General features: G+C 41.9%; 1 protein-coding gene across 6 annotated transcripts in view; it reads left to right on the top strand.

The window, feature by feature from the left end:
* PHF3 (PHD finger protein 3) overlaps positions 1 to 25,225 on the top strand; it is a 299,402-nt gene that overhangs the window by 218,888 nt on the left and 55,289 nt on the right. For all 6 annotated transcript variants that reach the window (XM_033935349.1, XM_033935350.1, XM_033935348.1 and 3 more), the window contains 2 exons: positions 7,385 to 7,513; positions 22,206 to 22,338. In XM_033935349.1, the coding sequence (XP_033791240.1) occupies positions 7,385 to 7,513; positions 22,206 to 22,338 (262 nt within the window). The remainder of the gene's footprint in view (positions 1 to 7,384; positions 7,514 to 22,205; positions 22,339 to 25,225) is intronic.

The raw sequence follows: 25,225 nt of genomic DNA, 5'->3' as shown, positions 1-25,225 counted from the left end.
CGGACATACTCCTCAGCTACTGGAGTTCCTGTTGAAGCCCACTCCAGACCTTACAGATATGGCAAGCCATAATTGGGGCACAGACCATAGAAGTTTGTTTGCCACTGGCCTTATTTCCCAATTATTGGAGTTACTGTTTTAGTACTACTAAATTCTATTTTGCTTCCATTCTCTTTCCATATAAGAATCCTTTATGCTTATCCCCTGTATTTTTAAATTCTGTTACCGTTTTTGTCTCCACCACTTCCCACCGGAGGGCATACCAGGCATCCATCATTCTCTCTTAATATTACTCTAAGTTGACCTCCCTTCAACCTCAGTTCCAGCACTGCTTATCCTCCATGGTATTGGAGGGGGTGTAACACTCTCAAAGCCAAGACATAGTTCCTGTTAAACTTCAGGGAAATTTGGTCACTTTGGTTTTGATGCCCCCCACCTTTGAAGATTGGTAGCTTTCAACGTGGATTATGAAGTTTGAGAATGCATGGAGTTTTTTTTCTCCTGACATGAAGCTGTTACTTCAACAGTGTTGATGCAAAGGCTCAAGGTGGTTCAACCAGTCCTCAAAGCTCATTCATTGCCTGTAGGAGACATATTGACATTAAAACTTGGAAAGATTTTGGAGTCTGTGTTGATCGTATATGTGTTATTTTCCAGTACTTTGGGAGAGGAAGCTTCTTTGGCACACTGAAGATTCTTGATGCTTCTAGTCTATTGTCTCAGGCCTGAGAAAGAAGCCAGTTATTCAAGGCAAGCAGAGACTCGGACATCTTCTGCAGAGTATTTCTTTGAGTTGGAATTGGAGCACTCTTGGGCATCAGAAGAAGAACAAGGGGTTTTCTCAAAGTATGGTCTGTTTGTCTTCTATTAGTTCCCTCCCCACTACATGGGAGACATAAATGTTCCTCATATGAGCTCTCATTTACCAAGTTTAACAGGGAGACAACTGAGGCCATCTTATTTTCTTTAGAGTGAGGAGTAGCCTAGGGCATAAAAAGTAGACATCCTCCAATTCCTCTCAAACCTCCCCCCCCCCCCAAGAATTTGTGACTGTCTTTTCACAGAATCCTGAAGGCAGTGCAACTGATAGGAAATGTGGGAAATCCTCTATTAAGAAGGTTAACCATATAGAGTTCAGAAGGCTCTGCGATTAAAGAATATACAGCTGCTTCACTATTCTGTGGTGGTTGGATCTGCTTTCAGAAGTGCCAAGAGTATGAAGACTCACTCTTTGGTTCCCTAAGGGAAAGAAGCATGGATCTTGGAATCTTGTGGGAAGAAATCATCTTCTGTATAGCATTCTACCAGGTCTTTCATGAGTATATACTTGTAGAACATTGTGTGCAACCTAGCAGTTCACTGATTATCTATCTTGGGAGTAGGCCACTGAACTCCACAAGCTAGTTATAGGCAAGGGGTGTAAACAATAAACAGTCCATGTGCTCTGTGATATTTTTGATACAGCAAGAGCCTCTTCTGCGATGATTGGTGCCCACAGAATTGCATGGCTATGGGCCTCAGACCTTAAGCCAAAAAGGCAGGAGATGCTAATATGCCTTGGAGAAGTTCTCTCTGAAGATAACATGCAGGAGGCTGCTACCCTCATGAAGCAGCACTTCTCTAGATCAACTTCTGGCCCACCCTTCTCCTTTTGGAAATTGTATAATGGAGTGCCTTGATAATGTTGCTTCCAGGCCACCTCTCACTCAAATCTATATGTTTTGTTAATTTTGTTGTAGTTTTCCTCACTTGTCTTCTGATTTATTGTTGTGCTATGCATTCTCCCTCCTGTTATTTTTGTTCACTTTTATTTTATTATTTTCTTTCTTCCCTCTTCTTTGCACCAATGCTTGTAAACCACTTTGATGCTGGTTGGTGAATGGTGGAATAACAAGTGGCAATACCCTCAGACTTGGGTATTCTCCTTCTCCAAGTCAGCTTGGTGTCCTCACCCTCTTTCCATTGTCAAGAGCATATAAAATGCAGTCAGAATTTGTCAAAATCAAGGATGGTGTTTTGACCGTCTCCATTAAAGTATAACTTAAATCCCTGTAACAGTCCCAGACAACCTTTCATAAGGGTGGAGGTTGATAATTTTTTATTTTTATTTTTTGCAGTAACATGATCCTTTATAACCTCAGAACGGTGAGTTCTGAAAATTGTCTTAGATGGTTACTGCCTACAATTAGAAGATATTTCCCTAAAGTGCTCACTGACAGCATCAAAGTTAAGATCTCAGCATACTAAGGAGTTCTCTTTCTTCTTAAGGAAAGAGGAAAAGGATTTTGTTCAACTACTGCCTGGTCACAAAAAGAAAGGGATATTTTGTCTTTTCCTAGACCTCAGTACCCTAAACCTTTATCTGATCAAACAGAAACTCATGTTTTCCTGATACACTCTCATTCCCATAGTGTAGAAAAAAAAGAAGACATAGTAGATGAAGGCAGATAAAGACCCAAATGGTCCATCCAGTCTGCCCAACCTGATTCAATTAAAAAATTTGTTGGTTTTTTTTTTTTTTCTTCTTCTTAGCTATTTCTGGGCAAGAATCCAAAGCTGTTCTTAGGTTCCAACTACTGAAGTCTCCATCAAAGCTCACTCCAGTCTATCTACACCCTACTAGCCATTGAAGCCCTCCCCAGCCCATCCTCCAACAAATGGCCATATACAGACACAGACTGTGCAGTCTGCCCAGTACTGGCATTAGTTCTTCAATATTTAATATTATTTTCTGATTCTAGATCATCTGTGCTCATCCCATGCTTTTTTGAACTCCATCACTGTTTTCATTTCCACCACCTCTCTCGAGAGCGCATTCAAGGCATCCACCACCCTCTCCATAATGAATAATTTCCTTACATTGCTCTTGAAACTACCACCCCTCAACCTCAAATTAGGTCCACTGGTTATGCTGTTTGGACATGAAGGATGCTTACACTCACAGATACGCTGAAGTCACAGAAAACATCTGAGATTCTTTTCTCTTTTTTTAACTTTTGAAATATAATACTTATTTTCACCAATTATAAAGGAAACCAGAAAAATAGTTACATTACCTCTATATATAGATAGTCTAATAGAAAACCAGAAATCAGACATTCTAATCTACAGCCCATGCTATGGGAGAAAATGAGATTACTTTAAAAAAAAAATTTATCTAAGACCAAGTCTTAAACGTAACGAGACTGGACAATTTCATTAGAACTCCATAATTCCAGCCATCCTGATAGAAAAGATCTTGTTTATTCTTATCCTCCTGCAAAACCTTTTCCAACTGAGATGAATCATAGAAAATATACTGAGTACACTGATAACTGATTTAACGCTTACAGGGAAATCACAAGAAAAAAGAAGCACCTAAAGCCATAACATGACTCTTCAGAGTAATAAGACTTTCCTTGATAGCGGAGTGTTTCAAGATATATCTGGAAAAAAATTAGTAGTTTTTTCTGCATAAGGACATTGGTTTCTTTTTAAAATAGGCTCTCAAAACCACTGATTGTATCCCCTTTGTTCAAAAATGTTATCAGCAAAGTAGTCCTGACAGAAATAAAATCTGCATTATCTATTAGACCCAAACTTCCTGGTCACCCTGCCAATCTTCCAAGGATGTTTTCCTCATTTGGAAAACACAGAACCTCCTGAAAATATTTCCTTGTCAAGATTCTTGCTGATAGGTAATGACTTCTTAGGAAATTCAGAAACCTAAGGTTCCTGTTCCTCATAATATTTTCTATCATCTCAATCCTGTGATGCAAGAAGAGACTATCTTTAATAGCAGGAACACTGGTATTCTGCAAGGAAAAATTTTTGTTCTTAATAATATGCACCTGAGAAGAAGCTTTATCTATATTTTTAAATTTAGAAATAGTTTCAGTAATAAAAAGGCTCAACACTCCTCAGTAGTGACTGTCAATATAACAACCATCCAAATACCTTTCAAAGTTATGTCTTTAGAGGCAGAAGGAGTAACTGGTGCCAAATTTGTTGGGAAAATAACTTCTGTAGGCAAAAACATATCAACAGGTAAAGAACCTGTACTTTCTTCAGGCTGGTATGCACCTGCTGATGGGAACACAATGCTAATTGTGGTGGAAGAGTTCTTTCTAAGGAGCTAAAAGATGCTTCTTCAAATGGGAAACTTTGATTGTTATTTGAGCCTTCTCTCCTGGCACGTGTTTGTCTGTTGGACCTCTAATGGCTGGTGTAGATGTTGCAGCTATTGTCCTTTTTTATTGTCTATCCAGAAGATAATTATAGCAGTGTAGCAGATAATCTTTATGGAGAGATAAATAGTGTCAGATGCCACGGGAGGGGAACTAATCAATCCAGGAATTGATGCTGATGGTAACCATTCTCTTCTGGTCTCCAATACCTCGTCTTCCCCAATGCTCCAAGGTAGTATCTGATCTTTATGGAGAGTTGAGTGGCACCTTGAGATGATATCAGATGCCACAGGAGCAGAACCAACCACACAAGGAATCGGTGCGGATAGTTATGCACTCCAGAAATTTTCATTTTTCTGCCATTTGGTTTCAGATTATCACCAAGAATATTCACAAAGAGTCTAGAAGTCATTGCAACTTTGCTACACAGACTGGGGATGCACATTTCTCTACTTTTCAGTTGGCTGGTTAAGAACTGGTTATAACTCACTCTTACCTTTGTGTTTCAGAGCAAGTAACAATTCAAAATACTGGCCATTTCCAGGAATTACAAATCAGTTGATTACAATCTAAATAATATACGAAATACAACTCATTGATGTAGTGCTATAAGACAAGATGCTAAGAGACCATATCAGAAAGATAGGGAAGATGCAAAAGAATTAGTGTACATAGCGCTTCAGGGATTTATTATGAACTATGTTGAGTCATAGCTAAGCCCCTCTGAAAAATTGGAATTCATAATAGCCATGTTAGACATGACCTTAGCATCTGCATTTCTTCCACCACGGCAAATTCTAACTCTTATATTGGTAGTAGTAGTAGAAGTGCACAAGATTCTACAGGTTATCAGCTGTTAGATTTTAAGGATACTAGGTCACATGCCTCCATAGTTCAAGTATAACTCCCACCTCAATTTGAGACAGACTTAATGATCCCTGTCCATACAACCTGGAACAGGGACTTCTTTGATGGTTTGAGCAGAAAAACTTCATCAGATTAATTCCCTGGAGCAGAGTGATCTGGAATTATTTAAAGGCTTTTGGAGATTAGTTATCAAATTGAAGTATTTTAATTCAGACAGACAGTCAGATTGCAATATATTATATCAACCAAAAAGGAGGGACAGCTTCATACCTCTTGTGTTGGGAAGCAGTCAGAATGGGGAAGTGGGCCATCTCACAAGAATTGACCCTTAGAGCCCCATATCTGGCAGGTAAAGACAGCTCTCTAGCAACCTCACATGTGGTCTCTGGACTACGGCATAGCCCAGAAGATTTTTTTGAGAGTGGGCCACCTTTTTGTCCCTTAGTACCGCGGTCTTCAATGTGCAGTCCCAGGGCTGCATGTGAACCCTGCAGCTTTTATATCCAGCATTCCTTCCGCCACCACCACTACTATAGATAAAGGCCCTGCAGTGCTCCGCTGAATACCCACTTAGAGGAGGGTATGATCACGCAGAAAAAATATTCATTCCTGTTCGAGAAGAACCCAAGGATCCCACGGATTTCATTTGTTCCTAAAATCCATAAAACATTAATAAATCCCACGGGACGCCCCCCCCCCAAAAAAAAACAACAAACAATTCCTCTCTTCTTCCCACCTATCTCCCAAGGGGCCATATTATGCTTCCCATTTTGCAGGAGGGATACCTGCTGCCGCTGACGTCCCCAATGCCCTCCCCTTACACCTTTAAATTAAAGGACAGTGGGACATATGCCTACTCACTCCTGATGTTGGCATAACCAACCCCCTCAGACAATCCCCTGACAATCCACTTGTCCTCCCCCTGTACCTTGAAATTGAAGGACGGCTGGAGGGATGCCCACACCCTCCAGCCAGCAGGCCCACCTCTTCAAATGGTGGGCCTTTCCCCGTGCACCATGGGATGCATTAGGAAGGGCCTAAAGCACAGATTGGATCTGGCCATCCTTCAATTTAAAGGTATGGAGGGCAGGGGACCCTAGCAGCAGAATGGAGTGGGCTTCTCTCCTGCCAAGGCACAGAGATGGGAGGAGGCAGCTGGGCAGCAACAACTGAGGCAGGGAGTGAGCATCCCTCCTGTTGATCTTGTGCAGGGGGACATTGGAGAGTCTGGGCCATGGCGGGTGTGGGAGGGGGTGTTGGCGGGAGGGGGAACTTTTCTTTCTGCTGCTCTCTCTGTTAGCTGAGCCGGCAGGACTCGCAGAGACCTGCGGCTCAGTTGATCGGGGTAGAGAGAGCAGCTTTGACAAAAGGAAGGAGCTGTGCTTAGCGATTGCTCTTCTGAACAAGAGCCGGGCACACAGTTCCTTCCTTTACTAGCAATTCTCCGCACAAATAGTGTGCATATAATTTGCATGCTAATATGTTGAGAATCACCCGTAAAATAAAAATCGCTCCCACTAAGGCAGTGGTCTCAAACTCGTGGCCCGTCAGGTACTATTTTGAGGCCCTCGGTATGTTTATCATAATCACAAAAGTAAAATAAAAGTTTCTTGATCATATGTCTCTTTAGCTATAAATTACAATATTATTATTAAGACTTAGCCAAAAGGAAAGATTTATAACAATAATTTTACCTCATGCAAAATTTGTCATTTCTGAGGTCCTCTAAGTACTTACAAATCCAAAATGTGGCCCTGCAAAGGGTTTGAGTTTGAGACCATTGCACTAAGGCCACTACATCGACTCACCGGATTTTACTGGTGAGTTTTGAGAATCCAGCCCTCAGTATGTTCTGATAGCAGTGATAGTACTCCAAGGCACATCTTGTGCAGAAAATTGCCACCAAAGGAAAGAAAACTCTCATCTTGTTGAAGAAGCTACCAGATAGAAAAGTGCATCAGTGTATACCAAGAAATGGAGGATACATGTTCCAATCACTACCTCTTCCCCTGTTTATTATCAAGTGAGCAAAACACCAGTTAGGCTGTATTTTCTGCCTTGCTCTCATCACCCCTTTAGTTCTTGTTTTGTTATCTTACGCCTTTGCTTCTCCATCCCTTTTTGTCTCTCACTGTCCACTATTTCTACTTGTATTTTTATTTGCTCTTATCCACCCCCTTTTTTTTTTCCTTTCATCCTCCTCTTGCTTTCCCACATGTGTGTAGCACTATGAGGTTATAGAACATCTAATCATAGGATAAATAAAGGAAGAAAATGTTTTTCCATGTGGCAAGTTGGCATCTATAAATTTTGTATTTTGATACATTACAATCTTTGTTGCTGTTTTACAGACAATTGAGATGATTGAGAAAGAGCAGAGAGAAGTTGAAAGACGACCAATCACAAAAATTACACACAAAGGAGAAATAGAAATTGAAAGTGAAACAACGGTGAAAGAACCAGAAGTAATGGTAGTTGAGGTAATTAATAATGGTAGCATAATCTGTTTTTTTTTTTTTTTAATTAAAGTAGGTAAAATAGGTTAGAGCGGCCATATAGAATTTACGTGTGTAAATACCAGTTTTGCAGTTATTGCTGTTTACACATGTGGATTCTGTGAGATATATAGATTTTAAGGGGGCTGTTCTGAGCCTGGTTTGGGCAGACAAAAATAAAAACCCTATATGTATATTTCTCTTTATACAATGGCAGCCAGCATACATGTTGATTTACTTAGGCCCCAATTCACTAAAGTCAGCGATCGTCGCTAAACCTGATTTTACAGGTTGAGTGACAATCGTTTCTAAACGACCCGATTCACAAAACAGCCCACCGTGTGTTTTTACGATTCTAAAACCCGACTGCTGTAAACCTGTTGGTAACTGTGTTACCAACAGGTCTGCTGTGGTTTATTTTTATTTTTTTATAATGGCACAGATACACGTAAAATATCTGTCCCATTAAAAAAAAATAGTCTCCCACCATGACAATCGCATGACACCCCCCCCCCAACAATTTCCACGACCCACCCGAACCCCAAAAAGATTCAGGAGGGATGCCCATAAATACCTCCCCTCTCCCCCCCACCGAAAAACAGCATGAGGGATGCCCACTCCCTCTTGCCCACACATATCTCCTCCCTTCCCCCACTCCTGAAAAAATCAGCAGGAGGCATGCCCATTCCCTCCTGCCCGCAAATACATCCTCCCCCCAAGAAAAGGGCACTGGAGGCCCCCTACCCACTCCCCCTACCCCGGCCCTTGTACCTTTTACGTTGGGAGCAGGAGGTTAAAAATACCTCCTGCTCCAGCTCCTCCCTGACAACACTGGGCCTTAGGCTCCTCCCTGGTGCATCATGTGATGCACGGGGAGGTGCCTAAGGCCCTGATTTGCTCAGGTGCTTCGGGCTCCTCCCTTGGGAGGGGCATGAGGCTCCTGAGCCAGTCAGAGACTTCCTTAGGGAACTAACTTGATAGTGAATCAATCGCTGTTTGCAAATCGGCCAGGCAATCTGGGCCTTAGTTTTTCTGTCAGTATTTACCTGTTTGAATGCATGTAACAGTGTCAGTTAACTGTTGTTGGAACATGGGATATCCATTAGTGATCGAGGCAGTTGTATTTACTTTAGTGGTGTCTAATACTACCTCTAAAAATTTAAAATTAAAATATATTTCCTTTGTATGTGACATCCAGGGCTTAAATATGCAAATGCTGGTAAATACATCTGTATATTGCTGGGTTATAATTTATACAATACAGTTAATGCAGGTTAAAGCTCCATATGATTATATATATATTTTTTTTTTTGGGGGGGGGAGTGGGTATAGATGTTCTTGCTGAATATGCCAGCATCTAAACATGTATTTATTTGCCTATCCTTAAATGTATTTTAATAAAGGTTCCACATTCAGCATATCCTTTTGTGAAATATGTCTGTAGTTGTGAATTCCTTGACCTGAATCTCTCAATACCCATCTAGACATCCTATGCAAAATGAGTCTTTAGTTTTTATGATTATGGTTAGAATAAAGAGAGAGAGAGAGAAATTTGAATGCACTTAGAAAGATTGCAGGCTTTCAAGAGAGAACATGCCACTGAATATGAGTAAAATCACACCGATAGCATAATCCAGTAAATTCATTTATTCAAAACTGTCCCTTGACCTCTGAAAAGTTATTTTGGCGCTTCAGTGATTTCCCCTATTATTTCATAACCTGTATGTCACATTAAATGGTTTCTGATCTTTAAACAAATAGTCAGATTTTGTGACTCTTGATTCAATATGGGACTTGGTTTCCAAACTGGGAGACTCATTAACTAAACAGATTAAAGATGAAAAGAATTTAAGAATTCAAAAACAAATAATAGAAGAAAATAAACAAGAAATCTCCAATGTGAAAGTAAAAGTAGGAGAAATTTAAAAAGAAGTGATAATGATTAAGCAAGTTCAATCCACAATAATAAAAGACAATCAGATTATTAGAAGAAAATTGGAGACAATGGAAAATAATTATTGAGCCAACAATCTGCGCTTGCTGAATTTCCCAAAAGTTCTGCCTATAAGTCCAAGGGAAATGATAAAAAGATACTTCATGGAGATTTTAAATATCCCCGAGGACTCAATACCTCCCTTTACTCGGGTATACTATTTGCCTTCTAAAGTATTGGAACAGCAAGTGGAGGATCAGAAACAGGTCGGGCAGGAACCTCAATTAGATTTAACAGCAATCTTGGAAGTATCTGATAAAGATTTTGCTAAACTTGCAACTCTTCTATTATCTGTGGCATTATTGCAATACATTACATTACATTAAGGATTTCTATTCCGCCATTACCTTGCAGTTCAAGGCGGATTACAAAAGAATTATCCAAGATGTATTACAACAAGAACTTAAAAAAAAAAAAAAAAAAAATTGGTCATTTTCAAAAAGAGTAAGAAATGGGTAAGGTTATTTGTTTGGGGTAGTTGGCTTTAGTGAAAGGTGGACTTTGAGACTTGCGGTATTATTTCTTTTTTCAGAGTTTTCATGAAGAGTATGGTCTTTATTTCTTTTCTAAAAGTCTTGTAGTCGAGAGATGCCGTCAGTAGATTGGCGATTTGGTTGTCTAGTTTGGCTGCTTGAGTGGCCAGGAGGCCATCATATAGTTTTTTCCGTTTGATCTCCTTAACTGGGGGGTATGAGAATAGGGTGTGAATTTTCCTATGTCTGGTTGCGGTGTTCTAGATGAGGCGGTTATACGGGTAGTTTGGACTGTCTCCGTATAAAGTCTTAGGTAGTAGGCAGTAGAATTTAAATTGTATTCTTGTTGGGATCGGAAGCCAGTGCGATTGGAGATATGCTTCTGTAATGTGATCATGTTTCTTTAATGAGTAGATGAGTCTTAGTGCTGTGTTTTGGATAGTTTGTAGTTGTTTTGTTATGGTTGTAGGGCATGGGAGGTAGAGGATATTACAGTAGTCAAGTAGGCCTAGTATTAAGGACTGAACTATGAGCTGGAATTGAGTTTTCTTGAAGAATTTCCGAACTTGTCTTAAGTTTCTCATGACTAAGAATGACTTTTATATTGTTTTATTGATTTGCGGTTGCATGGTGCAGCATCTGTCGATAGTTATTCCTAGCATTTTTAGGGTGGTTTGTATGGGGTAGTTGATTGCGTTGATTTCAATGTTGGTTATGGTTGGTATTTTGTTGTTTTCTAGGAGGAAGAATTTCGTTTTATCTGGGTTCAATTTCAGTTTGTGATCTTTCATCCAGGTTGCTATTGATTTTAGTGTTTGGTATATTGTGTTCGTCATAGAGAGTTCAGGTTGATCGAAGGGTATGAGAATGGTAATGTCATCGGCATAGCTGTAGGAGGTTATGCCTTGTTTGTCCAGGTGAGAGCTGAGGGAGGCTGTATAGAGATTGAAGAAAATCGGGGATAGAGGGGATCCTTGGGGAACTCCACAGGGGTTTAACCAAGGTTCAGATTTTTGTTTCTCTGATTTTACTCTATAGGTTCTTGATTTAAGGAATCCTTCAAACCATTATCTGTGATACCTATTGTATCCAGGATTTGTAGTAGAATGTTATGATCCACCAAGTCGAATGCAGCGGTAAGGTCTAGTTGTATGAGCATCATTTTTTTTCCTGTGCTGAGATGTTGTCTGGCTGTGTCCAAGAGAGATCCTAGTAGTGTTTCCGTGCTAAAGTTGTTTCTGAAGCCGGATTGTGTGGGATGGAGTATGTTATGGTTTTCTAGGTAATTGGAGAGGAATTTGGCAACTAGTCCTTCTATTATTTTGACGTAGAGTGGAATAGAGGCAATGGGTCTGTAGTTGGCTGTTTGGTCTATCGGTCCTTTGGGGTCTTTGAGGATCGGGGTGATGATGATTTCGCTGAGGTTGGTAGGGTAGTGGCCGTTTATTAGCGAGATTTGTATCCAGTTTAGAAGAAGAGCGCGGAATTTTGTGCTGGATGTTTTTAGGAGATATGGTGGACACCGTATTAAAAAAAGCTAGGAAGAATTTCTATGGAGATAAAATCTCCAGGTCGAAAAACCAAAACAGTGCACTGTTCCACATCTGGCGCAACCTAATTTCAAACAACAATCCCACCTCCTCCCCCTCCCTCCCATCTCCAAATGACCTAGCCAAATTTTTCAACGAGAAGATCATCACCATAAAAAGTTCAATCCCCCCAGCTGTCTCCTACAACTCTCTTCCTCCGAATGACTCCAACCCTATCCCTACTGACAGATCATGGACTTCCTTCGAACTCGTATCCGAACCCCAGGTTGCTAAACTTTGCCTCAAACTTAAATCCTGCAAATGCATCCTAGATCCGTTCCCATCCTACCTTTACGAACACATTCCCGCACAGGCCATTTCTTCCCTCACCAGCCTTATAAATAAAGCTTTACTATCGGGCCTGTTCTCCACAGAACACATTGCCTTATCCCCTCTTCTGAAAAAAGCCGATCTCGACCCTTCCTTACCATCGAACTACCGCCCCATAGCAAATATCCCTCTTTTAACTAAACTGCTAGAGACCATAGTTGCCACTCAGCTCTCTTCTTACCTAGATAGATTCTCCATTCTCCAATACTTCCAATACGGTTTTAGACCCAATTACAGCACCGAGTCCCTCCTAGTTTCCTTAATTTCAAAGGTGCAACTATTACATTCTCAAAACAAATTTGCTGTTCTACTACAATATCTATCCGCGGCTTTCGACGTCGTGCACCATAACATACTAATTTACCAACTTTCCGAAATAGGAATAGACTCCTTCGTCCTAAAATGGTTCTCAAACTTCCTTCGCTCTCGCTCCTACATGGTCAACACAAATGGCTCCAGATCCGCTCCGTGGACACCATCTTGCGGTGTCCCACAGGGTTCTCCCCTATCACCTATTCTATTCAACATGTATATGACCTCCCTGAAGCTCCTCAAGCTATCCCCCCTTGAAACAATATACACATACGCTGACGATATCTTTATCCTCCTCGAAACAGACCAGAACCTCACAAACCTCCAAGAAAACATTACTTCATGCATAATGAGACTTCACGCATGGTCCCTCTCAGTACAGATGAAATTAAATGAATCAAAAACAAAATTACTCTGGCTCGGCCCAAAATTAGAATACCTGCCTACCCTTTTCACACTACCCACAGGCTCGGCTCTACACCTTGAGTTCTCAAGCAAGGTCCTCGGCATCATTATCGATTCCTCTCTCTCCCTCAACGATCACCTCAATTCCTTGGCAAAATCATGCTTTTTCAGCCTCCACATGCTGAGGAAAGTAAGATCCTACTTTCAACAAAAACATTTCGCCATCCTTGCACAATCCACCATTCTCTCCAAACTCGACTACTGTAATGCCATTTATTTATGCCTTACAAAAAAAAGTCTTCACAGACTCCAGCTTATCCAAAATACCGCAGCCAAGTTGATTTTTGCAAAACGCAAATACGACCACGTCTCCCCACTACTTACCAATCTTCACTGGCTCCCAGTGCTTTCCAGAATTCATTTCAAATGCTCCTGTCTGGCTTTCAAGATCATTCACGGCATCCTTCCGCCCCTAATCCCACTATCTTTTAATGCCTCAAGGCCTGCTACCACCAGATCCGCCCACAGACATAAACTATCCTTCCCCTCTCTGCACGGTATTCTCCAGCGGGCAAACTGGGAAAGTCCCTCGTCTCCAAAATCACGGGCCTTTGGAATGATCTCACTATCCCGCTGCGGAACCTGGGCTCCCTCCAATTATTCCGCAAACAATTGAAAACCTGGCTCTTTTCTAACATATGATCATTTTTTTCCAACATAAGATCATTTCTTCTCCTTTTTATATTCCTCCCACTCATATACTCTTGTAAATCATTCTCCTCTCTTATATTTTTAAGCTTTGTAAACCGTGCCGCGCTCCACTTCCGTGGAGATGATGTGGTATATAAACCTAAGGCTTAGTTTAGTTTAGTTGTTGAGGTCACAGGATGCATGGCTGTATTTTTGTAGTATTTGTTGAATTCAGGTCATTGTATGTTGGGGAATTGAGACCATATTCTGTCTGCTGCAGTAGAATTTCTATCTATGGGGAGAATTGTGAATTCGTTAGGATGGATAGAGGTATCATTGAGGGTAGCTCTTGCATTGGTAATTTTATTTTGGAAGTGTTCTGCTAATAGAGTGGCTGAGGGGGGGGTAGTATTGTTAGTGGTCAGGTAGGGTTTGGTGTCGGTTAGGGTTTTTAGAATTTGGAATAGTTTTTTGGTGTCTTGGGTTTCAGTGCCTATTAGGTTGGTGTAGTGTGCTTTTCTCTTGTCCTTTAATTGTGATTTGTATTGTTTGTTGATTTTTTTCCAGGTGGATTTTGTATGATCCGAGTTCGATTTTCTCCATTTTCTCTCTAGTCATCTACATTGTCTTTTGAGTTGTAGCAGTTCAGAGTCGAACCATTTATCTGATCTCCTGCTGGGTCTGGATTTGGTTGGCAGTGGGGCTAAAACATCAAGGGTGTTGGAGCAAAGTCTTTCCCAATGTAAGATGAAGTCCTCGGGGTTGTTTTCTAGAATAGTTTCATCTATTTTAGACCAGAATATGGAGGGTTTATGTTACTTTATTGAGTTTTGTTATAGTTTTTTTGTTGTTTTTGGTCCAGTTGATGTTGAAAGTGTAGGTGTAGTGGTCTGACCAGATGGATCTGGACCATGTTCCGTTCGATGTATGAATTTCTGTTAAGGATGGTTGGTGGGTCATGAAGGCTACATTATCAAGTTGGTGGCCTTTTTCATGTGTTGTTTGTGGATTTAGCATTTGGAAGGATAAGGCTTTGAGAAATGAGAGAAAGTTGTCTACTTGTTTGGATGATTGATCATCTAGGTGTAGATTTAGGTCTCCTAGGAGTAGGTTGTAGGTTGCTATTAGTATGTTTTGGTATATGAAGTCTTCCACTTCGGGTCTTGCCAGATAAAGAATGGATATTAAAAGTTAAAAAAAAAAAAAAAATACAAGGAGTTCCTAGGCTTGAAAATTCAAGTTTTCTCAGATGTTAGCAAAGAAACTCAAAATCGTAGACAATTTCTTTTATTGAAACCAGGTGGTATTTTTTTCTTGCGTTTTCCATGTAAATGTATAGTAAGGTATCGTAATAATAAATATGTGTTTTTTGAACCAGCCCAACTTACAACTTTCTTGACGATACTAAGGGAGCTCAGAGAGGTTCTGGCGAGTCCTATTAAAGACTTGTTCAACAAATCTCTGGAGACGGGAGTGATTCCTGGGGATTGGAGGAGAGCGGATGTGGTCCCTATTCATAAAAGTGGTCACAGGGATGAAGCAGGAAACTACAGGCCGGTGAGCCTCACTTCAGTTGTTGGAAAAATAATGGAAGTGTTGCTGAAAGAAAGGATAGTGTATTTCCTTGAATCTAATGGGTTACAGGATCCGAGGCAACATGGCTTTACAAAAGGTAAATCGTGCCAAACGAACCTGATTGAATTTTTTGATTGGGTGACCAGAGAGCTGGATCGAGGACATATGCTAGATGTAATTTACTTGGATTTCAGCAAAGCCTTTGATACAGTTCCTCATAAGAGGCTGTTGAACAAACTTGAAGGGCTGAAGTTAGGACCCAAAGTGGTGAACTGGGTCAGAAACTGGCTGTCGGACAGACGCCAGAGGGTGGTGGTTAATGGAAGTCGCTCGAAGGAAGGAAAGGTGACTAGTGGAGTCCCTCAGGGTTCGGTGCTGGGGCCAATCCTGTTCAATATGTATGTAAGTGATATTGCTGAAGGGTTAGAAGGAAAAGTGTGCCTTTTTGCAGATGATACCAAGATTTGTAACAGAGTAGACACCGAAGAGGGAGTGGAAAATATGAAAAAGGATCTGCAAAAGTTAGAGGAATGGTCTAATGCCTGGCAACTAAAATTCAATGCAAAGAAATGCAGAGTAATGCATTTGGGGATTAATAATAGGAAGGAACCGTATATGCTGGGAGGAGAGAAGCTGATATGCACGGACGGGGAGAGGGACCTTGGGGTGATAGTGTCCGAAGATCTAAAGGCGAAAAAACAGTGTGACAAGGCAGTGGCTGCTGCTAGAAGGATTCTGGGCTGTATAAAGAGAGGCGTAGTCAGTAGAAGGAAGAAGGTGTTGATGCCCCTGTACAGGTCATTGGTGAGGCCCCACTTGGAGTATTGTGTTCAGTTTTGGAGACCGTATCTGGCGAAAGACGTAAGACGACTTGAGGCGGTCCAGAGGAGGGTGACGAAAATGATAGGAGGCTTGCGCCAGAAGACGTATGAGGAGAGACTGGAAGCCCTGAATATGTATACCCTAGAGGAAAGGAGAGACAGGGGAGATATGATTCAGACGTTCAAATACTTAAAGGGTATTAACGTAGAACAAAATCTTTTCCAGAGAAAGGAAAATGGTAAAACCAGAGGACATAATTTGAGGTTGAGGGGTGGTAGATTCAGGGGCAATGTTAGGAAATTCTACTTTACGGAGAGGGTGGTGGATGCCTGGAATGTGCTCCCGAGAGAGGTGGTGGAGAGTAAAACTGTGACTGAGTTCAAAGAAGCGTGGGATGAACACAGAAGATTTAGAATCAGAAAATAATATTAAAGATTGAACTAGGCCAGTTACTGGGCAGACTTGTACGGTCTGTGTCTGTGCATGGCCGTTTGGAGGAGGATGGGCAGGGGAGGGTGTAGATGGGCTGGAGTAAGTCTTAACAGAGATTTCGGCAGTTGGAACCCAAGCCCAGTACCGGGTAAAGCTTTGGATTCTCGCCCAGAAATAGCTAAGAAGAAAAAAAAAAAAAAAAAAATTTAAATTGAATCAGATTGGGCAGACTGGATGGACCATTCGGGTCTTTATCTGCCGTCATCTACTATGTTACTATGTTACTATGACGCTGAAACACCTGGAAAAGGAAGGAACAGCGGACTAGTTTAATAGAATATAAGCTCCTTGATCCAGTCACTAGATACCTTTTTCTTGAATTTCATTAATATTCACTCATAAACTCTTGGATCAAAATGAGGATTTGAGATTGTTTGAATAGAGAAGTTATTGGAAAAATTTATTTTTCTTTTTAAATCTTGTATATTTATACAGTCTTTCTGTACAAAATGTTTGATTTTGTTAAAATGTAAAATTGATAAATAATAATAAAAAAAAAAGATAAAAAAAAGATTCTGTATACAGTTGCCTAAAAAGCAGCTGCCGATCACATGTCAAACACGTGACAGTACCTCCGGGCAAGATAGGCACAGGAAATGTAGCAGTTCTATAAATGGTGTCCTGTTAGTAGGTGGTGGTAGGCATCCTATCTGACTAACCAGCCAACACAAATTTAAAAAAAAACAACAAAAAAACCCCATCCCAAGGCAGGCAGCCTACATTGTAGGCATTTTTGCAAGCCTAGGGAGACAGGTAGGGCCGCATAAGCTCGCCCAAGGCTAGGCATAGGTGTGTTTTGTCCGGAAGTGACCTTAGGCGGTTCTAAGCGGCGCCCTAGGGTCGTGATAGGTGCCTGGAATGTAGGTCAGTAAAATGTTGGCCTATATTTCAAATAGACATGGCCGCTGAACTGATCGTGGCAAGGGAATCTCCCTGCTGCGATCAGTTTAGCGGCTGCAGCAGGGAACCTGTGTCCCCCCCCAAGTCGCCCAGCAGGAGGGATGCCCAGTCCGTCCTGCTGAAGCCCTCTCCCGAATGTCCGTGGCAGGGGGAGTACCCAATTCCTCCTGCCGCCATCACCAAAGATCACCCACGTGATGGATGCCTAGTCACTCCTGCCATAACAAGCAGGAGGGATGCCCACCCCCTCCTGCTGGACCCCCCCTTGAAAACTTACCCCCCACCCGACAGCCCCAAAGCCCATCCAGATGCCCTGGTGGTCTAGGAAAGGGCAGATATGAGTGTGCCAGCTCCAGGTTCACAATGGCAGCTGTGACCTATAGCAGTAGTCTTGCAGTACTACTGCTAGGGGTTTGGACCCTGCCCACCTTACCCTTAACCACTAGGGCATTTTTAAGGTAAATTTAGGCCATGGCAGTTAGCATTCTGTTACGTCCCCTCAGGAATCAATAAAACTGGTGTTTTGTCTCAACCCACAAACCGGGTCAGAAAGCCACACACTTTTTTCCTCTGCTCCTCCCACATGACTGAGAAACACAGAGCCCCCTACAGTTTTTATTTTTGCAAGCGATCCATGCAGAAGTTCTTCTGATCTATTCTGCTGTTTTTTTTCTTATTTTTTTCACTAAGTTTATCTTTTTCTTGGTGGCTTTGGTGAGTTGAAACCCCTATAGGAAGAGTTCGCTGCCTGGGAAAGAAAGCAGTTTCTATGGAGCCAGACTGCAGCTTCACAGGGTAAGCTTTGGGGGTAGACCTGTGGAGCCAGCCCTCTATGAGCCACCATCAGAGCTCAGGGTTCGTCCCCCTGGGAGCGAGCTTGCCTTATGACCTTGTCAGAGGTTTAAGCGCAGGCTGTATGCACCCTGAGTACGAGTCCTCAGGGTGCAGGCTGCATTTTCCTTCCCCCTGTCACATGAAGAAGTTCTGAGGGGGCAGAGATTTCTGTACGGTTCCGTCTGACTGGCAGCCTGAAGATCTCAAAGATCCTGAAGATCAGACTTTTCAGAGAAAATTTGAGGCAGAAATTCCTTTCCCTTTACTTCAGCTGCACATTCAGAACTAACAGGCACTTTGGAGACTGTGAGTACAGCCCCATTATGTCCAATAGGTGAATTGAGGAGGGGAGGGATTCTAAAAGCTGAGTTTTTAGCACTTTCTGGAGGTAGGGTTCAGGTCTCCCACCTCCAAAACTCCTATTTTGATATTTTTTGAGGTTTCTATTTCATCTCCATGGGCCATATTTTCTGGTAGCGGCCATCTTAGATTTTATCGATTGCTTTTTGAACTTCTTTTTTCTGCCTCATAATCCTTTGATTTTGCAAAAAAAAAAAAATAAAAAATCATTACGGATGAATTCCTCCATCTCTATTCAGATGAATTCATGTGAAGATTGCACTGGACTTCCAGCGGAGAAATCTCTATGTACCACATGCCACAGCACATAAGGGGAAGGGACGGAAACTTCATACTTTGCCTCCTCTGGGTCCTCTAGGGCTGGGGAGCCTGTGTGGGTCCAGAAAATCCTACCCAGTGCCAGGTTTTTGGTCAGCCCCAGTGCATGGCCTTTCCCCGGAATTTGTTCGGTTCATGTGGACAGCATACCTTATGGACCTGGCTCATAGTGTAGCCGGTGGGTGTGCCGCATACTTCCATACCAGTGCATTCCTTTGTGGAGGTCACTGCTCAGGTCGCCAGCACCCCAGTTACTATGGACACAGAGTGCCATAGCTGGCGCACTGATAATATTCTGGATGCTGCTTCCACCCTGGATGACAGATTTCCTTTGTGGAACAGTTAAACACGATGTCCACTGGCTGTTTAAGTCATCCATAAAGGAACTGAATTTAGAAGCTCAGCACTCCATGTCTCAATGTACCATCATGAGCCGTTCCAGTGCTTTGACGTCCTTTTTTCCAGCACATCCAGATCTATTGGCTCTGGTTACAGAGTAGTGGGAGACTCCAGAGAGTTACTTCAGATTGACTAAAGCTATGTCTAAGCTTTCTCCTGTGGCGTTGGAATTTAAGCAGCTATTTGAGCAGCCAAAAGTGGATTCAGCGGTGGCTCAGGTTACCAAGCGCACTGCCCTCCCTAATGAAAGAGAAGTGATGCTTAAAGATTCTCAGGACTGCAGGGTAGAAATGAGCTTGGGTAGATATGGTTTTGAAGAGCTTTTTGAGGTGGTTTCTTTGAGAATTAAGGCAGCAGTGGCTGCCTCTTTTGCAGCACGTGCCTGTTACTCAAGTTTGCGCCAGGATCCATTGGCAGATGAGGACGCCTGCTCACAGCTAGTACTTGAGGGGGTGGATTATGTGGCTGATGCCTTATATGACTTCATAAGGGTTCTGGGCAAAGTCTCAGCTTATGCAGTGTCAGCTCGCAGAACGCTATGGATTCGCCACTTGGCTGAAGATTTGGCCTCTAAGGTAATCCTAAGGAGACTTCCTTTTAAGGGACAATGCTTTTTGGAAAGGGGCTGGATGACCTTATGGTGAGTGTGACAGACCGCCACCCTGACTCTTCCAGATAACAAACCTCGATGCACTCCTGCAGGTAGTTGCAGTAATTTTCATCCGTGAAGTTTTGTCAGAATTCCATGGGCTCATCTGACCAGAGATATTCCCAGAGCTACAGACAATGCTATAGCAGTGCTAGATGCCAGCAGACTTTGGGTCCTCGCACCAGCCCTGCCTCCAACAAGTCCCAATGATTCCAGGTCTTTAAGCGTGCCTCCTCATATTGGGAGCCGGTTGTCAGAGTTCCTCCAGGAAATGGAACTGATCCAGGGTGCTGGATATCATACGGCAGGGACACAAGATAGACTTCTTTCGTCTCCCCATTGGAGTTATTTCCGGATTCTCCATCAGGAAAGCAAGAGAAGTATTAAAGATCCGGACAACACTACAGTGTCTCTTGGAAATTCAGATTGTATAGCCAGTTCCTGAAAGCAAATTGGGCTCTGGCAGATCCTGCTTATACTTCATCATGCCAAAGAAAAGTTCAGACGACTGGATCTCAAGACGGTCAGTGCTTTACTGTGGATTCCACACTTTTGAATGGAGACAATGCATTCAGTCATCACAGCAGTGGCTCTGGGTGAATTCCTTGCATCTTTGGATCTGACAGAGGCTTATCTTCATATCTCTATATTCCCGGGACACCGGAAATATCTGAGATTTCATGTTTTCCAGTTTGCAGTCCTCCCCTTTGGATTAACGATGGCCCCTTGCACATTCATCAAGGTGATGGTGGTGGCAGCAGCTCATCTCCACAGACTGGGGGTCCAAGTTCATCCCTATCTGGACGACTGGCTGATCAGAGCTCTGTCCAGGCTGGAGTGCAAGCAAGCAGTGGAGACCATTGGCTCTCTTCTATAGTGCCTGGGCTACTCGGAGTCATCCTAGATAGAAGCTTGACCTTCGAAGACCACACCAGTGCCCAGGTCAAAAAATACTTCTGTTCCCTCTGGAAACTTCGCACCATCAAACACCACTGCGACCATCTCTCCTTCCGTTTACTGGTCCAATCATTAATCCTAAGCATACTGGACTACTGTAATATCATGAACTCTTTTGTCATTTAACATTTGTCATTTAACTCTGTGTTGTCATTTAACTTTAATGTTGGGTGAATTCTTAAGCAGAACAGTTGGTTTGAGCCTGTTGCTACAGGTACCTCTATTTCACATGTATTGGGTGGCTCTCCGTGCTTGGGTACTTAGTGTAGAGGGAGCTAAACAGCCCAGTGAAGTACTATAGAGTCAGAGTGAAAAATCCGGAGTGGATTCCTTCTGCAGCATGCGCTGAAGGAAAATAACTCTACTGTCTAGAATGTCTCACCTATGTACTGGAAAAGAGCTTATCAAGGAAAGTACATAATCTCTTTTTCCCGTCTTTGGTAAGTTCAACTTTTAACCCCTTCTCTAGGGTGAACATCTCTCAACCTTTCTCTCCCCACCTCAAAACATTTCCTGTTTTCCCCACTTTCTTTCTATCTAACTCCCAGCAAAAACCCCTGCTCTCTGTTGCTAAGATTTTTTTTTGTCTTACATGTACCCCAGTTCTTATCCCCCTCAACATATACCTTTAGCTCTCATTCTTCCTGTACCTGCAAGGTTATTCTGCCTTGCCCGGTCCCCAGCAACACAAGTATCAGCTTAGTTTGCCCTCTGGCAACACAGCCCCCCATACCCCCTGAGATTATGTGGTTAAAGGAGGCAAATGTTTGGATTTAAGACTGCATCCTCTCAGCTCCCAACTCTAACTTCTGGTTTATAACATGCAGCTGTATAGAGTCCTGCATATTTCAAATGAGTTGTCAGGCCTGGAATAGCAGAAAATGACAGTGTGGCGTGATGTGCCGCTATTTACCATCAATTTTTGCTCAGTGATTGCTTTGTGTGTTTTTTTGGGGATGGGGTGGGGTTGCAAGAGAACTATCATTTATCTCCTACGTGAATAGAATTCTGTGGAAATGGGATTTATTCTGAAAATTTTGCAGTGAAATAGAATTCTTCCAGGTGTAGTCTTCTCCAACTTTTATAGTATGCATACACTATAGGATGAAGACCTTATTTTCAGCTCAGGTTGGGAAGAAAGAAGTTTAAGGAAGATAAGTGTGGCATTTAGTGGCTGTACATATTGATGAATGTATTTCTTCTTGTGTTATAGTCAAGTGCAGAAGCTTGGAGACCATGCTACTTATTATATTACTTGTTAATTATGAATATTGATATGTTTAACATAAACTTGTTTTTATAGTAGCATAGTAAATGATGGCAGAAAAAAGACCTTCACGGTCCATCCAGTCTGCTCAACAAGGTGACCAGAGCCTCACCCATTACTCCATATAGGCCCAGGTCACCCATGTTTAAATGCTGATTGTGAAGTCATCACCATGTCAACCATATAGGCAGCCAAACATGATGGGGAAGATTTATGATCTGAGAGTGGGCACAATAATCTAAAATATTTGGCCATGGTATCTAAAATATAGTTCAGCGTAGTAAGATTTTTTTTATATATATTAACTCTTAGGATCCATCCAATAAACCAGTGGAAAAAATGGAGGAAATCCATAAAGATAAAGACGTGCACAACGAGTCTACCACAGATACAACAACACAGCATAAAAACCATCTTTTTGATCTTAACTGCAAAATCTGTACAGGTAAAATGCAAGTCTTCAGGATTTCATACGTGTAGAACTTTTTGCTCTGTGGGTCTGTGTCATTTGACAAATCTCAGACCAGAGAAATGTAAATAAAGTTTTGAGAGCTTTCTTGGGTGGTATACTCAGTATATAAATGATTTAAGGCATTAGTACTTTCAAGCAAGACCATCTTGATTTCAGTTTTTCTGTGGAGTCACTAGACACGAATTCTCATTTTCACAATCCTTCAGAAGTTATCAGAACAGTGCATTGTATACTGTGTTTTATGATTCATGAGCTAGTACATGTGACACATTCTGAACAAGTTATAAAGTGTTTCTTCCTCAAGAGAAACGTGACAGAGAGGAATATGGAAAACACCTGGTCAGGTTGACCTGTAGTTCTTTTAAAACTTCAAGAGCTTCTGCCATGGGAGTCACTCTTATGGTTGTAGGCACTGGACTTCCTTGCAAGAGAGAGAATCTCTGGAAAAAAAAGTCAAGGAAGTAGGTGGTTCAGATCAGGCCCTGAATGCTTCATATTCTCTTTGCAGCCACTTCTGACTTATCTTTCTCTTCAGGTACTTAAATCATACACTAAGGAGACATTGATATCCATTTCTTCCTCTTTGATTTAAAAAAACTGAGCGTTAGCTACTCAGGAGCGTTTATGGCTCTTATTCAACACTGTCGTAATCCATATGGTTCTCAACTAGTGAAGCATAGGACAACTTGGGAAGCAGTGTTTCTCCGAAATATGGACCGTGTTGGGTTCAGTCCCCAAGCAAACGAGCCATCTTTTGGAAAATATTTTATTGATTTTTAATAAAATTCCTGCAACTTGTACATTCCTCTCTGCAGTCTCTCTTTGTTTTTGGTTCTACCTGTTCACTGCAGACTCGTTGGATTTTTCTTTGATTTCCTATTTGATTTCATCATTGCCAATAGGGATGTCATTCTTGCCTCAGATATCAAAGAGCCTAAACTCCATAGCCAGCTCTCCAGCCAGAACTTGGGTTGGGATCTTGAGTGGATCCAGGCAGACATATCTAGTATTTCAGTGTCTGTTCTGGAGAAACTTTGTATTGGGGAAAGGTTGAGATTTTCAAAATAGTATGGACATTACTTCTATTGGAAACCTTGCTAGATTGCCCACCAGCTCAGTTTCAGGATGTACTTTTGTAAGCCAGTGTAGTTGAACCCATTCCAAACAGCAGGAGAAAACTGGAACAAAATTTCCCACACACCTAGTCAAAGAAATCAGAGAAAATGGAAATAAACCACATCATCAGAATCAGATTAGCCTTCCTCAGGAGTCCTTTTTGTTACCCAATTGTAACAAACACATTTGAGACAAACAGTAAACCAGCTTTGGCTGAGCAGAGGTGACACCCTCATCAGCTTCTTCTCTGAATCTGAACCCATTCTACCAGGATGAAATGGTGGGTGTTTTATTCCAACTGTTATCCTTACACAAGTAGGCAGCATATTCTCACAAATGGGTGACAGCATCCACAGATCCCCGGTATGGACAGTGAAAAGTGTAGTATCACTTTAAGCTTTAGCAAGCTTTTTAGACTGCCCACACTGCACATGCACGAGTGCCTTCCTGTCCAATGGAGTGAAGACAATGTATCTCTTGTTTCTCTGTCGAGTTGCCTTCCGACTTATATTTTTTATAAACTTTTTCAAGTTCTTCTCTATTCTTTTCTTTTCAAAAATAAGTAAAAACGTAAAAAGAAAAAGTAACTTTGGACTTTCTTCAAACTTCCATCCTTACTTCCTGTGGTGATCATCGATGGATTTTCGGCCTTGTTTCTACTCTTCCCCGGCTTGCCCTCTTTGACTGTATCTGACTTCAAGGCTATAGATTGCCAGAAGATAAACACTATTGATTAATGTCAAAGGTTTTCTTCTTTTGTTTCTTTCTTTTGACATATAGGTCTGGAGTCAGACTTCCAGTGACTGGGACTTCCCAGTACAGGTAGACATCGATACCTCCATCTACTTGCATCAGTGACATATTAACATCGACTCCGGTTGATGCATACCTTTCTGTACTAATGTTTATTCCATACCTTCATCGGTGGCATATTAACATCAAGTCTATTTGAAACATGCCTTCTGTACCAATGGTTCAACCACGTCGATGCAGGTGTATTGCAGTGACATTGATACTTCCATCTACATGCATCGGTGACGTATTAGCATTGATTCCAGTTGAAGCATGCCTTTCTGTACTGATGTTTTTTTCCATACGCTCATCGGTGGCATATTAGCATCCAATCTATTTGATGCATGACTTTTGGTACCGATGTTTTAACCACATCGATGCAGATACATCAAAGTGGATACTGGTCTGGATTTGAGTCCATTTGATGCATGGCTTTCTGGGCGATACAGGTCATTTCTGAAGTGCATTGCCTTTTCAGGGACCCACGCTTCACCACCTGTGACACCTTCAATACCACTTGATGTTACATAGTCATGATGCCTCCTCTTCGTTGATGAACATCAGCGTAGGTTATTGGTTGAAGTACAGAGCCTCCTCTTTACACATCGATCTGCATTGGTACCGATCCATGCTAAGCGTGGCATATTCAATGACGGTACTTTCTCCAGGTTCTTCTTACATCGTAGCATCAATGCTTATCGAACCTGTATGCAGTATTGCCTTGCATGTAGCAGTTTTTCTTCAATACTATGGTGTTTGCATCGGTGGTACCTCTCCAGGATACATCATCGAGGATTAACTCCACATTGCTACCGATTTTTCCTTCTATACCTGTTATGCCTCCTCTTGGGCGTACATCCTTGTTGAGGTCTTTTACCCCTCAACACCCTGCAGCACCATTACTACCAGCTCAGTCTCAGGTATCGGTGCAGGATATCCCTATGGCACCATT

This window comes from Geotrypetes seraphini, chromosome 3 (genome assembly GCF_902459505.1).
Source record: "Geotrypetes seraphini chromosome 3, aGeoSer1.1, whole genome shotgun sequence".
In the NCBI taxonomy this organism is placed as follows: Eukaryota; Metazoa; Chordata; class Amphibia; order Gymnophiona; family Dermophiidae; genus Geotrypetes; species Geotrypetes seraphini.
This window is presented reverse-complemented; position numbering and strand designations above follow the sequence as displayed.